At 41.5% G+C, this 14,262-nt stretch overlaps 1 protein-coding gene across 1 annotated transcript; it reads right to left on the bottom strand.

Moving 5' to 3' along the window:
* Nucleotides 1–267: 267 nt before the first annotated feature.
* Nucleotides 268–3,161, bottom strand: LOC145400821 (endocuticle structural glycoprotein SgAbd-8-like). Its single transcript, XM_080273257.1, has 3 exons — nt 3,144–3,161; nt 725–906; nt 268–397 (listed from the first exon to the last, which is right to left on the bottom strand). Exons 1-3 carry the CDS (start codon nt 3,159–3,161, stop codon nt 268–270), a joined length of 330 nt encoding a protein of 109 aa, XP_080129383.1.
* Nucleotides 3,162–14,262: the final 11,101 nt, after the last annotated feature.

The following is a 14,262-nucleotide window of genomic DNA, read 5'->3' as shown; positions in this document are numbered from 1 at the left end:
TTCAGTGGACGGGGTATGCAGGGTTAATGACAGAATCTGGTAGGTAGGAAAGGTAGGTGCATACTGTTTCTGTCTTGGTGGTTTGTTGTGTTGTGATGGGTTTTATGCTAAGGGTAAACAGAGGTCACTAGAAAGGGGTAGAGATCAGTAACAGGTAGAAATCATTAACAGGTAGATGTCGGTAACAGAATCAGGTAGGCGGAGCAGGAAAGGTTGGTGCGTAGTGTTTCCGTCTTGGTCCATTGGTGTGTATTGCTGTTGCTGTGTTTAGTGGACGGGGTAGGTGCGTTCGTAGAGGTCAGAGGGGGAGACAGGCAGGTGGGCTCCTTCAGGCTGGTAACCCCCGGCATCAGCGACGAAGCTCAGTTCAATCTTGTCTCCCTCGGGGGCCGTGTAGCTAGGAGGGAGGGGAGGGAAAGAGTTAAAAATAAGTGTACAGATTCTACCAATAATTCCGGATCGTACTCACAAACTTTCCTAACCCAAAGCTGTTTGTAAGATTGCTTGTGTACTCTTTTCACTCATACACCTGCCACACACTTCAGAGTCAAGTTAGAGCGTATATTAAAGAGAACAAAAAGGTCTGTGATAATAATTAATTGTTATGAAGCATTAACTACGATTCAATCTCATTCCTGACCATACTTTACCCTGCCCTACCCTAGCTACCCTTCCCTTTCCTCCCCTCCCATCTCTTCTCCTCCCTTTCCCTTCCTTCACTCACCTCCATCCTCCCTGTGAGTTCTGTCCATCGTTCTGTGTGCCCGCCTCGTTCCTGGAGATGCCGTTGCCAGTCTCGTAGTGGAAGCTGTACTCCCCGTAGGCGTTCTGGGTGCGATCGTCCTTCAGGATGGGGATGGGAGTCTTGTAGCTGTCACCCACCACCACACACACCACCACGGCGAGCTGGGGTGGAGTGGGGGATGGGTGAGTGGGTGGGTGGGTGGGAAAGTTGGTAGATACATAGATACCGGTAGATAGACAGTAGTTGAGAAAGTGGGAATGGGAGTCTTGTAGCTAAAATAAATGAACTGGTAGGGAGGTGGAGAGGTGGGGTGATGGTGGGTAGGTGTGTGGTTTGTTATTTGTGTTAGTGACGGGGATGAACAGAACATAAAGGAGGATAACAGTACGAGAATTTACTCATACTAGGCAGCTCTTATCTAGGGAGTGATTACGAGAATAGGACAAGGATAGTAAAACGAAGAGGGGTAGGTGTGTGGATGAGTGGATTGATATGTGAACGGGTGGATAGGTTAGATAGGTACTGTGTGTGATGGCTGGCTAGGAGAATATATTGGTAAGCGTAGCAGAAAAAGACTAGACAGGAGGTGGAGAGACGAGATGGGGAAATTTGCAGGGAAGACGTGGCAAAGATTGGCTCAGTCAAGGAATTCGTGGAGAAGGTTGAGGGAGGCCTTTGTTCAGCAGTGGACTTGTAATGGCTGATGATGATGATGATATTGATGGGAGGTTTAGTTGGTATGTAGGTGAATAGGTGGGTGTGTGGATAGGGAGGGGGAAGGTATGTGACAGGTAATGTGGTAGGTATGTGTATTGACCATTTACGTGAAAAGGTTTGTGGTTATATATGTGAGTGTGGTTAGGTAGGTGGGTGGGTGAATTATTTTTTGCGCAGAACATAAGGCTGGAATAATGAAAGAAATGGGGGGTATTGTATTCCCAGAGAAAATTGAACAAAAGAGAGCCAAAATCAAGCTCCGTTCATTTCTAAGTACCTGGACACGTTGCATTTAAAAGACTGGAGGACATAGGCAGAGGGAAAAAGACAGAATTAAGAAGTCAGTTTTAGCATTGACCAGTTGCATATATGAAAAACTAAGAGTATGGAGTCGGTTCAGCACATCCAGTCTCTGGGAAGTGGATTTTCAAAGGAATTCCGGTGCTCCTCCCATAGGTCACTAGAGAAAGATATCCCGTACATATTGAGAGATGATGAAGGACAAGCCAAGAGACATTTACAGCGCTGGGTGGTAACCATATAACTAACCCATACGTGTTCCTTACGTGTCAATAAGTGGGTTGGCAGAGGGTTAGTGCCCCTCCCTGCAAAACAACTCTAAGACAAACGGCCACCTTATACGGGATTATGGCGTCTGGCTGCAGATAGATGAAGGAGTGAATCATGTTTTGTTGAATGCCTTAGGGTGGGAAAAGGAGGTCCGGATGACGATGATGATGATGATGAATATTAAGGGAGATATTTGCAAAAGAATGGAGGGTTGAAAGATGATGCAATTGAGTTTTTGATGCTTGAAAAATAACAAGGATTATTTGACCGCAATCACAAGTAATAAGATTAGAAGCCAGGTGTGTACTAGATCCATCCCACGAATATTGAAGCAACTGCTGTGATGGACGCTGAGAAGGGAGGGGAAAGGTGAAGACGAGGCATCAGTACATGTGTGGAAAGGACTAGATGTGCAGGAAGGGAGTGGAAAGGTGAAGACGAGGCATCAGTACGTGTGTGGAAAGGACTAGATGTGCAGGAAGGGAGAGGAAAGGTGAAGACGAGGCACCAGTGCGTGTGTGGAAAGGACTAGATGTGCAGGAAGGGAGAGGAAAGGTGAAGACGAGGCGCCAGTGCGTGTGTGGAAAGGACTAGATGTGCAGGGAGTGGAATTAAAGGTGAGGACGAGGCATCAGTACTTGTGTGGAAAGGACTAGATGTGCAGGAAGGGAGTGGAAAGGTGAAGACGAGGCGCCAGTGCGTGTGTGGGAAGGACTAGATGTGCAGGTTAGAAGGTTATTGAATATAGGAAGACGAGAGGTGGTGGCAGGACGTAACCCTGAGGAACGCCACTAATATCTGATTAAAAAGAACGATGCCTGACTTCAAAAGCAGGTGTAGAACGGCCAGAAGGGAAACGAAAGATGAAGGCATAGAAAAGAAGAATATTAAAAGTAAGAGGGCAGTTTGGAAGTTAAAGATTTGTGCTGGACTTATAAGAACATGCGAGGATAACTAGTAGGTCAATTGGCCCTACAAGAGTGACTAAACGAATAGAATAAGACAAGGATAGTAAATAAGGCTTGGTCGAAACCCTTGGAGATCAAGTGCACCGAAAGGAGGATGACCAAGAATCTGAGAGAGAGAGAGATTTCAGTGGTCATTTACTTACAACGAAGAGACGGTACATGATGGAGGGAGAGTGTGTATCTGTACTCCTTGCAAGCTGGAGGTAACTGATGGTGAGTGGTAGGCTTTGTGGTTTATATACTCCTCAGCTCACCCTTCCTCCCCCTCCCCCCCATCTTCCTTGGACCCGCCCTCCCCCTAAACACCGTCTCTTCGTTTTTATGTGTTTGGAAAGCCACAAAACAAACATATTGTTAAAGATTTGATTTTCTTAGAATATTCTTGGGAGAATAGTTTGGTTGGTGATGGTGGTGATATTATTATCATTATTATTATTATTATTATTATTATTATTGCTATTATCATTATTATTATTATTATTATTGTTATTACTATTATTGTTATTATTATTATTATTATTATTATTGTTATTACTATTATTGTTATTATTATTATTACTATTATTATTATTATTATTTTTACTACTTTTACTACTACTACTGCTGCTGCTGCTATTATTATTATTATGAACTCGTCAGAGGGTTTGGTGGTAGGTACATAGGTAGGTAGGCAGGTAAATAGGTAGGTAGGTAAGTAGACAGGTAAACCTATTGGTTGGTGGATTGGTAAGTATGTAAGTATAGAGGGCGGTAGATGACCTGATTTGTAGGTAGGTTGGTAAGTAGACAAGTATAAAGGATTGCAGAGTAGGTAGGTAGGTAGGTAGGTAGGCGGGTGGGTAGATAGATGGGTAGGTAAGAGGGTTGGTTTGTAGGTAGGTAGGTAGGTGGGCAGATAGGTAGGTAAGAGGGTTGGTTTGTAGGTAGGTAGGTAGGTGGGCAGATAGGTAGGTAGGTAATCATTTAATAACTGGAGAGAGAGAGAGAGAGAGAGAAAGGAAACGTCATATGGTAAGTAGGGAGAAAGTTATGGTTAGACTTTTACCTACACACACACACACACACACACACACACACACTGATAACCACCGTCCATACCATATAGTACTAGAAGTCTGTATATCTGTGTGTGTGTGGAGACAGCCCTATCATTTATTCAGTATGGACGGTGGGTATTGGTGCTGAAGTGGTGACAGGTGAAGGTCCATGGCATTTAGGACTTCAGGGAACGAACTGTCGAGCCTATGCGCAGAGTTGGATACATAAAGAAAAATATGTAGTTTATAATAATAATAATAATAATGATAATAAAAATGACTGATGGTAATAATAATAATAATAATAATGATAATAATAATGATGATGATAATAATAATAATGATAATAATAATAATAATGACGATGATGATAATAATAATAATAATGATGATGATTGATAATAATAATAATAATAGTAATAATAATAATGATAATAATAATAATAATAATGACAATGATGTTAATGATAATAATAATAATAGTAATAATAATAATAATAACTAATAATAATTATAGCAATAATAATAATAATAAATAATTTTCATTATATCTAGTATTTGCTGGCCAGTATTATGCTTCCTTTGGCGTAAATAAGGAAAGCACATTGTCGAGAGTGAGAGACTAACTAGGAGAGTATGAGTGGGGGGGGAGGGGAAGACCGAAGATGAGATGGAGGGATGGAGTGTGAGAGACTAACTAGGAGAGTATGTGAGTCTGGTGGAGGGGGGAGAGGGAGGGGGAGAACCAGGATGAGATGGAGGGATGAAGTGAGAGACTAACTAGGAGAGTATGTGAGTGAGGTGGAGGGGGAGAAGGAGGGGGAGATCAAGGATGCGATGGAGGGATGGAATAGAGGGGGGTGTAAGTTGGGGGGAGTGCCGCGAAATGGCAGGGGACAGGGCGACATGGAGGCGATTTGTTTGTGGCCACTCCTTACGGGATGAAGGCGTTTGGCAATAGATAGATAGATAAATAGACAGTATCGAAGACCGCCATTGTTCAGTGTTTGAGAGAAGTACCGTCCTTATTTCCGGCTAAATCGAAAGCAAAACGGTGTTCAGGAAGTGCTTGACATTAGCCAGTATTCCCGTCAAGTAAGGAAGCTCCCTAACACCTTTTCCTAAGCGATTTATTTTGTTTATTACACCTTACTGTCCTGTGTTACATAAATCCATCCAATATCGTCATACTCTGCATAAATAACCTAAAAAAAAATATATTAATCAGCCGTGTCAAAAAATAAATCGCTAAGGGAGAGATGTTAGGGAGCTTTAATCGACGCAAAAAAAAAAAAACATTGTAGCCCCGTATTCTCGTAGGTAAGGAGGCTCCCTAGCACCTCTTCCTTAGCGATTTATTTTTTGGATGTGGCTGGGTAATACACTTTTGTACACACATACATAAATATATAAACACACACACACACACACACACACACACACACACACACACACACACACACACACACAGAGAGCTGTCACACACACACACACACACAGAGCTGTCACACACACACACACACACACACACACACAGCTGTCACACACACACACACTCTCTCTGTGGTTAGTGACAGTTGAGTATGCTTTGAACAGCTGCTTTGAATGTCGCTTTGCATAACTTAGAGACTTTGACAAAACGCTTCTTCGTGACTATCCCTTTCACATGAGGGTAAGGAGAAAGAGAGAGAGAGAGAGAGATATGGACAGATACAGTAGATAGATTGATTGATAGATAGATAAACATTCTTTTGATAGATTGGTAGATAGATGGGAAGACAGACAGATAGATAGACAGAGAGAGAGAGATGTAGGGCCCCGAGGCTAGGCTAGGACATTATAATATAAATTTAAGGGTAGATGACCAGGCTCTTCCCGTGGTGACTCCCTAACACCTCTTCCTTAGCGATTTATTTTTGGATACGGCTGACTGATATCCCATTGTCCATTATACATACAGAAAATGGTGATATTAGAGTTATTTAAAGTAACAAAAAAAGACGGGAAGGCATAAAAAGCAAAAATAAATCGCTTAGGAAAAGGTGTTAGGGAGCTTCTGTAACCGGGACGCCTTATTTCAAACCCTTTCAGTACGAGTTCGAATATTGTTATTTTTGTTATTATTATTATTGTTATTATTATTATTATCATTATTATTATTACTGTTATTATTATTATTATTTATTTTAACTTGACCTAAAATTGCCTTCTCTCCATCGTGAATTCTGAGTTGTAATAACAGACTAACAGAATATAATGCTATAGTAGGACTCGCCTACGTTTGCGGCTGTGGTGTAGCCCGCACCTGTGTACAGTGTTGCCACGTTTTCTATACCGTTATCTCTCTCTCTCTCTCTCTCTCTCTCTCTCTCTCTCTCTCCTGGCGGGAAATGTGAGCCACCCTGAGTACTTTTGATTCTTTTATAAGTTATTTATAATTGTGCTTTCATTTGTTAATTTGGTTTTGTTATATTTAGTGATGCCGACAATGCATTCAATGCATGCCCCTCTCCTGCCTCTCTCTCTCTCTCTCTCTCTCTCTCTCTCTCTCTCTCTCGCCGACTGGGTGTGGAAGTGTTGCCGCTCGCGAGTGAATAATTTTTTTTTTTTACTTCGGTATTGGCATATGCCTACTATTTTGTCCTACATATTAGCTTATGATTATAAATGTGATTATTCCTCGCCCTTAAAATTATGGTAAAAGCCAGTAAATGTGAGCATTTTTCCCTAGCAACACCTGTACAAGCTATGCTTGGGTATACGAAGGTACTTTACCGTAGGCCAGACTGGTAAGTGTTGCCACTCAGAAGAATTACATGAATTATTTCTTTTACTTTGGATATTGGCATATTTCTTCTTTTTTCAGGCTCATTATCTTATATCCATAACTGTAATATTATTATCCACCCTAAAACTACGCTAAAAACCATTAAAAGTGACTACAATTTCTTTTAGCAACACTGTACAATATGTATGCCATGTTTCTGTGTTACTGTATAAATATTTTATGCATAATAAGATTACTGTTGATTCATCCATCAAAATACACAAGTGTAAGTTTTATTCATCTGAATTTATCGAATTTGTGATGCCTTGTACATAAATAGCTTCCGTTTCACATCGCAAGTTGGGGAAACATGGCACCATCGTACACAGTTGCGAGCCACACCACAGCCGCAAAAGTGCGCGAGTCCTACTATAGTCACGAAGAAGTGTTGTGAGATGTAGAGCCGTTGTATATTCTCTCTCTCTCTCTCTCTCTCTCCTTCGGCGCTGCGTGTACCGTCGGCTCATTTGCATATGTACCGTACTTTTCCAAACACCGAAATCGCTAAGGGCAGCAGATCCATTCATTCATTCATTTCTTTCATTTTTATTCATTTCTAGACTATACAGCGTCCATTATTATTATTATTATTATTATTATTATTATTGTTGTTGTTGTAATGGTGGTTTCTTTTATTATTATTATTATTATTATTATTGTTGTTGTTGTAATGGTGGTTTCTTTTATTATTATTATTATTATTATTATTATTATTGCCATTACTGTTACTATTACTATTATTGTTGTTGTAGTAGTAGTAGTAGTAGAAGTTCAGAATCATGTGCTACCCTACCTCAACGCGCCATGATTCCAATCCCAGAGTTCACCAGAGGCGTTAGTATCATTTAAATACCGACAGGGACGTAGAGTGGTCGCCTAGTACTATATGGCAGTGTGTGTGTGTGTGTGTGTGTGTGTGTGTGTGTGTGTGTGTGTACTGAAGTGGTCTGCATTGCCTACCCCGGGGCTCTCTTCTGGGGTCTGAGAGGGAGATGGCCATGTTTATTATTATTATTATTATTATTATTATTATTATTGTTGTTATTATTATTAGTATTGTTATTAGTTTTATTAGTATTATTTCTTATTATTATTATTATTATTATTTTTATTGCTATTATTATTACTATTATTATTTATTATTTTTATTATTTATTATTACTGTTATTAATATTAGCAGTAGTACTCGTCGTCGTAGTAGTAGTAGTAGTAGTAACAGCAGTAGCGGCACTCGTAATATTAATAATAGGAGTAGCAGCATCAGCAGTAGTAGTAGTAGTAGTAGTATTCGTAGCAGTAGTAGTAATAGTAATGGAGTAGTAGTAGTGTCAATATTATTTTTATTACCGTACTCTTGACATTATTGCCTTTCCGTAGACCACAGTTACCAGAGAGAGAGAGAGAGAGAGAGAGGCAAGTTCCCACACCCACAAGTGACCTTCCCTTATGGAATCCTAGAAACCAATGAGGCAAGGAAAAAGGAGTGAGTGAGAGAGAGAGAGAGAAATAATAAAACCTCTCCTAACAGCCCACACATCACCCAACGTAACCTAACCCATAGCAACTTAACCCAGACCCAACCTAACCCAACCCATCCTAACCTAACCACATCTCAACCCATCTAACCCCACCAAACCAAACCACATCCATCCTAACCCCACCTACCCTACCCTACCCTACCCTATCCCAAACCACATTCCACTACCCTACCCTACCCCCACCTAACCCAAAGCACATCCAACTTCCCTACCCTACCCCAACCTAATCCAAACCACATCCCACTACCCTACCCTACCCCAGCCTAACCCAAACCACATCCCACTACCCTATCCTACCCCAACCTAACCCAAACCACATCCCATCCATCCTGCGCCAGTCTAGCCCCATCCAGCCTATCCCAGCGCTGCAGTATGGGTGTGGCCGACTATGGGTGTCTGCCTTCACTGCCTTAAGCAAGTGTTGCTGTGAAGGCCCTTGTTACCCGCCCCAGTGGTTAGTGGGGTTGCAGAAGGGAAGGCCGCTCTCCCTCCCTCCCTCCCTCCCTCCCTCCCTCCCCCCTCTCTCTCTCTCTCTCAAAATCGCATAGAGAAAGGATGGAGCCACATTTCTTATGCCTCCTCTCATAACCTTACTTAACCAAAACTAACCTAAGCAAATCTAATCTATCCTCTAACTTAGCCCTCCCTCCCCTTCCTAACCCCATCTAACCCTAATCTAATCTAATCTAACCTGCCCTTAGCAAATTTCGCCTAACCTAACCACACCTAACCCAATCTGATCGTTATAATTCGCTGAGAGAGAGAGAGAGGGAGAGGCCTATAGCTTGCAACATACCTATCATTTTCCACTTAACCTGTGAGAGAGAGAGAGAGAGAGAGTTAGCTTACAACATCCCTATTACTGAACCACTCATTACAAGACCTGAAGGACAGTTGTGGTCGCCTTCTGGTTGCTTGGTTGATTGGTTAATGGTTGTGTGGTTCATGTATGGTGATGAGGAGGATTGTGGTAGTAGTTGTAGTGGTGGTAGTAGTGATGGTGGTTGTAGTAGTAGGGAGGAGGAGGAGTGGTAGTAGTTGTAGTAGTGGTAGTGGTTGTTGTAGTAGTAGGAGGAGGAGGAGTGGTAGTAGTTGCAGTAGTTGTGGTAGTGGTTGTAGGCCTAATAGTTGTAGTTGTAATAATAAGGGTAGTGGTTGTAGTAGTAGTAGTAGTAGTGGTGGTGGTTGTAGTAGTAGGAGGAGTGGTAGTTGCAGTAGTGGTAGTGGTTGTAGTAGTAGTAGTAGTGGTAGTGGTTGTAGTAGTAGTAGTAGGAGTGGTAGTAGTAGTAGTTGTTGCAGTAGTTGTAGTAGTGGTAGTGGTTGTAGGCCTAATAGTTGTAGTTGTAGTAGTAAGGGTAATGTTTGTAGTAGTAGTAGTAGTGGTTGTAGTAGTTGTTGTTACCTTAAATTTCCCCTCCAGTGTCCGCCAGCTTCCTTTTGGTGGATAGGGACGTAGTTCAGGGACGCTTGTATAACCAGGCAATTGACCCACGTAGTTATAGCGATGCCACCAGGTGATTAACGCTGGAAAATGATGCTAGTCACGAAGAAGTGCTAGGGAAAGGGAGGAGAGCCTTAGTAATGTGTTTTTCTGCTACTGAACTGCTTGAAAATGATGCTAGTCACGAAGAAGTGCTAAGAAAAATGAGTAGCAATGTGTTTTTCTACCAGTGAGGTACGTGAAATAAGACGCAAGAAAATACTGTCATGGTTAAAATCAATCGCAAAGTAAGAGGCGTTAAGAGAACCCCCTTTAGCACATCGTGACTAGCATCTCATTCTAATGTTGATCTGTACATGAAGGGAGGGAGGGGGGAGAGGGGATGGAGGAGGGAGAGAGGGAGGAAAGGGGGTAAAGGAATTTCTGCCGGCTTTTTGTGGAGGGAAAAAAGTAGGAGAGAGGGGAGTAAAGGGGAGGAGGGGAGTGGAGGGAATGAGGAAAGGAGGTGGGGGATGGAGAGAAAGAGGAGGAAGGGGGAAAGAGGAAAGGAGATGGGGTAGGAGAGGAAGAGGAGGGAGGGAAGTGAAGGATGGAGAGGAGGAGGGAGGGAAGTGGGGGAAGGAGAGGAAGAGGGAGGGAAGTGGGGGAAGGAGAGGAAGAGGGAGGGAAGTGGGGGAAGGAGAGAAAGAGTGGGGTTGGATGAAGCTATACCTACTTCCATTAGACTTAGAGATTCAAAGTAAAATAATCTTTTACATACATATGCACACACGTGTTATTCATAATTATGTACGTATTCATATATTCCAAAAGCGAAATCGGCAGCCATTACCCAACTGTACGCTAACAGAGCAGTGGAAATATACCCACCCATACAAACACCATACATCAACACCTATCATACATCCCTATAAATCAGTATATATCTACACACCAAAAAATACGAAAATGCATAATGGCGAGGAATGGGGGCGGGGGAGGAGGGGTTGGAGAGAAGAGGGAGGGTAGGTGGGGGGGATGGAGGAAAAATACCCCCCAGCTTGCCCGATCATTCTGAGTTGGGCAGACCTGGCGGGCGGAGGGATGCTGCTCTGGGTAAGCAAAATTCCCCTTTTCGCACCTGTAATTTGCTTTATACTCATTAATTTGTCTTCTTTGGGTTATAATAAACACTTTTGGACTATGGACTTGCTGTATGGTTACTAAAAGGCTGTTAAACTGGATTTTGAGGCAATTTAACCGGCAGCGTTGTCAGGGAGTTAGCAAGGCTTTGTTCTATTAGGTAGTTTGCTGACCCTTTTCTCCGTTTGCAACTTAATTTCCCGTATCGCAGAGGTAGGATGAGACAGTAGTATCGCCATTCATACTTTTCATTGCACTTCTTCGTGACGAGCAGCATAGTTTGTGATAATCCAGTGTTATAGCCACAGAGCTCTATAGCCGAGCATTCAAGATGGCGGGGGTAGCATCAGGGGAAGTTGATGCGAATATTGAAATTACGGTCGTTTTTATTTTGTATTTAGCACCACATTTTAATATTCAGGACAATTTGGAGTTTCTTTAGTATTTTGTATTGCATAAAATGGTCTGGTAGTAGAAAGCATAGTTGGACGTGGGTTTGAATTGGTTTTCAGTTACATTTAAAATACTTTCGGTTAAGTTTTCGTCTATAATGATTTGCTTGGGATTTCATAGTACTTTGCCTGATTAATCAATATTTTTTTATATAGTGGTGTTATTTATAATACTTTCGGTTAGGTTTTCAGCGTTATTGATTTGCATGGGATTTCTTATTACCTTGCTCGGTTCATCTATAATTTTTTATGAATTGGTTTTTATTAATTTTTGCTTTTCAGTGCATAAAAATTTCAAGCGACCAAGAAGACGGGTGTTTGAATTCAGGCGACCAAGAAGTCGGGTGTTTGGATTCAAGCAACTAAGAAGACGCGTTTGGATTCAAGCGACCTAGAAGACGGGCGTTTGGATTCAAGCAACGAAGGCTTTTTAGATAAGTATTAGTGTGTTTTTCTAGCTTAACCATTCAGCTTGAGTGACTGCAGTGTTTGGAGACCGGATGTTCTTGGCTAGCAACCAAGGAGACACTACATTAGACATTTCTTGTAGGCCATTATTATTATTATTATTATCTTTTTCAGGTTTGACTATTAACCAGAGACTCGTTTCTTGTTGCCATAATATAGTTTTTAAGATAGTACCGGAGTTTAAGATGGAAAAATTGCAATAGTAACCAAGGAGATTAATATTATTTAAGGCTCAAGTTTCATGCAGCCGTAAGTCTTAGTTAAAAAAAAATAGCTGGTGCATTGAAGTAATTTTTGTTTTATGGTCTTTGATGTACATGATAGTATAGATAGGAAATGGACAGATAGTGAGGGAATAGTTTTAGTTAGTTGTTCACTGTCCCCCAAGAAGAGGATAATGAAGCCAGCCTGCAGTCCACCGGGTTTATTCAGAAATTGTGGCCATGTGCAGAGTGTCTAATCTCGTACACTGCGAAAAGCTAGGATGAGAGGTTGAGTGTTTTTCAGATATTGCTGTGCTTTAACTTTTTTTTTTGGTCCAGTTTAGCAAGGAATGGGGAACTGGAGAGAGTATGGTACTGGTGGCATTAATTTTGAGTGCTTCTTCCCTTGAAATAATATTCCTGTCTTTAATGTACAGTATTTTCTTCAGATTAGGAGACATGGATAGGTTAATTAAACCCATCACTACAAAAAACAGCTGTTTAAATGTTGATTGTAGTAAGGCCTGAATTGTCGGGTAAGGAAGCTGTCTATAACCGATTCTTAAGTACTTTGTTTATCTACCGTCTTATATAAATCATTCCAATAGCCATACTGCATATAAATAACCATCTAAGGCATATTAACCCTCTCGTTACTGGACGACACAGGCTGTGTTCAACCGTGGGCAAGTACTGTACTTAATATGTGGGCCAGCTCGGCCTTGGCCAAGTGCTGGGAGAATCCCCCCTGTTTCTGTACTCGTGGTATTTCATAAGCATTTTATCCTCACACCCTTAGTTTTGCTTCTGTCTGTGATTTTTTATTCCTCGTAATCTCGACTAGCTGTGCTTGCTTATGGTGTTGATAATAATGCTTGGCGAATATAAATTACTGTATCCACTAATTTATGATGTTTTTTCATTCCTTCATGTTTTCTCATAGAAATATATGTTTTATGGTAATTGTTACTGAGACAGAGTTTTAGGAAATTTCGTTAGCTACATTTTGGTATATAAACATTTACTGTAGGACAATTCAGGTTGGTTTTATGTACCGCAAAAGGAAATTATCTTACGATTGTGCTGCAGTGAGGGAGCAGTGTTTTGCATGACCAAAGTTGTAACTAAATTATTTTTTCCCCTGCCATTATTTATACCTTTATCTGCCTGATTTTTTATTCATGTAGTCTCGATTAGTTGTACTTGCTTATGGTGTTGATAAAAATGTTCAGCAAATATAAATTATGTGCCAGTTCACAATGTTTTTTCTTTCCATAAAGCACAAAAATCAAGGGGCGATTTTGTTCGACGCTGTTTGCGTCGTTCAGTAACAGACGGTTGAGATTAGGTTTGTCGCAGCCTTCGTCATCCAGTAACAAGCGGGTGACTTTTGCACCGCTGCACTAAGTGTCGAAAGGGTTAACCAGCCATATGCAAAAAAACTGACAAGGAAAATGTGTTTGAGAGCTTCCCTACTAGACAATAATATGAGCCTAAGAATGTTTTCCAATGTTGTAGAATCCATTGATGGAGGTGGAGGAATGGTGGGGTGGGGGATGGAGGAGGAGGAGGAGGGAGGAAAGGTAATGGAATTTGTCAGGGGAATAAAGAGGTTAAAGAAGGCTAAATAGTATGCTTTGACATGTTTACAGTAGTTTGCAGCCTTGAATAGGAAATTGTTACAGTATAACTGCATTGACCAGTTATTATGGGTGGGTACATGTCTAGGGTTTTCCAAAGTTCAAGCAACTGGTGAAGTAATTATCTAGTTCCAGCGCTTGCTTTACCTCCAGTCCATAGAAAACAGGTGTCCCTTTTCATTCAGTGTAGGGAATCCATATGAGAACAAGGCAACATTACCTTTAAAGGTAATATTCTTACCTATCAACACTGTACATGGGAAATTCTGGTGGGGGAGTAAGGTTTGACTCCCACCAGCTCCATGACTGTCCTTTCTCTAGTCAAATTAAATTGCTTACTTTTATACCTTATTCAGGGGCTTAGTTTATTGTAGAGCACAAGGCTTTGTATCGCAGGGGTGGTTTGTTGGTGTCAGTGCTGAGGATGAGATGGAGGATGGAGAGGTATATGAGAGGAGGGGGATATGAGCTGGGGCGAGGGCAGCAATATGGTGGGGGAACAGGGCTACGTGGCGATTTGTGCTGCCATCCCAT

The sequence above is a fragment of the Coenobita brevimanus genome, chromosome 53 (assembly GCF_032717465.1).
Source record: "Coenobita brevimanus isolate Jiangsu-jjx chromosome 53, ASM3271746v2, whole genome shotgun sequence".
NCBI classification, from domain to species: domain Eukaryota; kingdom Metazoa; phylum Arthropoda; class Malacostraca; order Decapoda; family Coenobitidae; genus Coenobita; species Coenobita brevimanus.
Note: the sequence above shows the minus strand (reverse complement) of the source record. Positions and strands in the feature narration are given on the sequence as shown.